General features: G+C 47.8%; 1 protein-coding gene across 1 annotated transcript; it reads left to right on the top strand.

Moving 5' to 3' along the window:
- Nucleotides 1–253: 253 nt before the first annotated feature.
- LOC131734734 (polyamine-transporting ATPase 13A3-like) lies at nucleotides 254–2,213 on the top strand (the record flags this gene model as incomplete). The annotated part of the gene is given in 3 exon segments (XM_059021448.1): nucleotides 254–343; nucleotides 1,299–1,470; nucleotides 2,068–2,213. Coding segments are annotated over 3 exon segments (408 nt in total), but the record flags the coding sequence as incomplete, so codon positions are not given.

The following is a 2,213-nucleotide window of genomic DNA, read 5'->3' as shown; positions in this document are numbered from 1 at the left end:
ACTCCACACTGCTGCTGAAAAGCATTATAAAGAAGCTCACGCACGCACACACGCACGCACGCACGCACGCACGCACGCACGCACGCACGCACGCACACACGCACGCACACACTGTGCTTTTATAGAACGTGTTGTGTTTTAATATTAATGCAGCACCCCCACCAGCAACTTATACTTCCTGAGAATCTCTCTCTCTCTCTCTCTCTCTCTCTCTCTCTCTCTCTCTCTCTCTCTCTCTCTCTCTCTCTCTCAGAGCGTGGTGTCTGATTGTGATCAGCTGTGGGCCAGACTCTTCTCTGCTAAAAAAGAACAGGAATTCACAGAGAACCCCAAATCCACTCAAGTGAGTCCCCCAAAAACACAAGGCTAAAGCACAGAGAGGTCTGGTAAAGCATAGGGAAGCATTGTAAAGCACAGAGGGGTCTGGTAAAGCATATGGAAGCATTGTAAAGCACAGAGAGGTCTGGTAAAGCATAGGGAAGCATTGTAAAGCACAGAGAGGTGTGGTAAAGCATAGGGAAGCACTGTAAAGCACAGAGAGGTCTGGTAAAGCATAGGGAAGCATTGTAAAGCACAGAGAGGTCTGGTAAAGCATAGGGAAGCATTGTAAAGCACAGAGAGGTCTGGTAAAGCATAGGGAAGCATTGTAAAGTACAGAGAGGTCTGGTAAAGCATAGGGAAGCATTGTAAAGCACAGAGAGGTCTGGTAAAGCATAGGGAAGCATTGTAAAGCACAGAGAGGTCTGGTAAAGCATAGGGAAGCATTGTAAAGCACAGAGAGGTGTGGTAAAGCATAGGGAAGCATTGTAAAGCACAGAGAGGTGTGGTAAAGCATAGGGAAGCATTGTAAAGCACAGAGAGGTCTGGTAAAGCATAGGGAAGCATTGTAAAACACAGAGAGGTGTGGTAAAGCATAGGGAAGCATTGTAAAGCACAGAGAGGTCTGGTAAAGCATAGGGAAGCATTGTAAAGCACAGAGAGGTGTGGTAAAGCATAAGGAAGCATTGTAAAGCACAGAGAGGTGTGGTAAAGCATAGGGAAGCATTGTAAAGCACAGAGAGGTGTGGTAAAGCATAGGGAAGCATTGTAAAGCACAGAGAGGTCTGGTAAAGCATAGGGAAGCATTGTAAAGCACAGAGAGGTCTGGTAAAGCATAGGGAAGCATTGTAAAGCACAGAGAGGTCTGGTAAAGCATAGGGAAGCATTGTAAAGCACAGAGAGGTCTGGTAAAGCATAGGGAAGCATTGTAAAGCACAGGGAGGTCTGGTAATACAACCCAAGTCTGTTTGTCTTTGCAGCTGGAGCTGGGAGATGCATCCTCATCGTACAGCCGGCGCCTGTGTTGCCGTGGTAACCGTGCCCCCAAAGCGAAGTACCAGCGCCTGGCACAGGAACTGCTGCAGGACCCAGACTGGCCACCGCAGCCCCAGAGCAGCACCAAGGCCAAACCCCCCTCCGCCCTCCACAGTGGTACGCTCCGGGGCTGGGATCCAGAAACCACTCCCCTGTGACTGAACCATTGCGCTGGGAGAAAAAGGGGGGAGGAGAGCACAGGCCATCGAAATATATTGTTGTTGTTGTTGTTATTATTATTATTGGACTAGAAGTCTTCTTCAGTGTCTTGAAACGTCTCTCCTCGAATTCTCCGCGAGTTTCAACCCTTTTGTTTTCGTTCAGTATGACCTGGGATTTTATATTCAAGCAGCAGGGATATTTTCACTTGACAGCTGCACAGAATTCTGGAGAACCCGATCTGTGATGAAACTTGCCGAGGACCTTCTGCAAGTTATTTATTAGGAGCCTGGAGGCTGTCCGTCCGTCTGCCCGCCTGTATTACAAAAATAAAATATTACATTATAGATGCATCTCCAAAATGCTGTTTCGTTTGTCGTGATGTTTACGTATTGGGAATTTGAAAGGTCTGTATATATATATTTTTGTTAAGATGTAGCAGTGTTTTATTTATTAACAGGGAAGGGTTACATGTGTTGAAATGATACATCTCTTGATATATAAAGAAGACAGGTTGTGTGTCTGTCTGTTCCTTTCTGCATTCGGACCCTGCAGGACCCAGCGCAGCCAAACTCTGCACGGCCTCCTCTCTCATCCAGGGGGAGGGCCAGGGCTGGGCTCGGAGCCCAAGTTTTGACCCCCCCCCCCCTCCACCCGGGGGTAATTTATTCAGTAACCCCATCGCTGGAGCACTACAGTAG

The sequence above is a fragment of the Acipenser ruthenus genome, unplaced genomic scaffold (genome assembly GCF_902713425.1).
Source record: "Acipenser ruthenus unplaced genomic scaffold, fAciRut3.2 maternal haplotype, whole genome shotgun sequence".
NCBI lineage: Eukaryota > Metazoa > Chordata > Actinopteri > Acipenseriformes > Acipenseridae > Acipenser > Acipenser ruthenus.
This window is presented reverse-complemented; position numbering and strand designations above follow the sequence as displayed.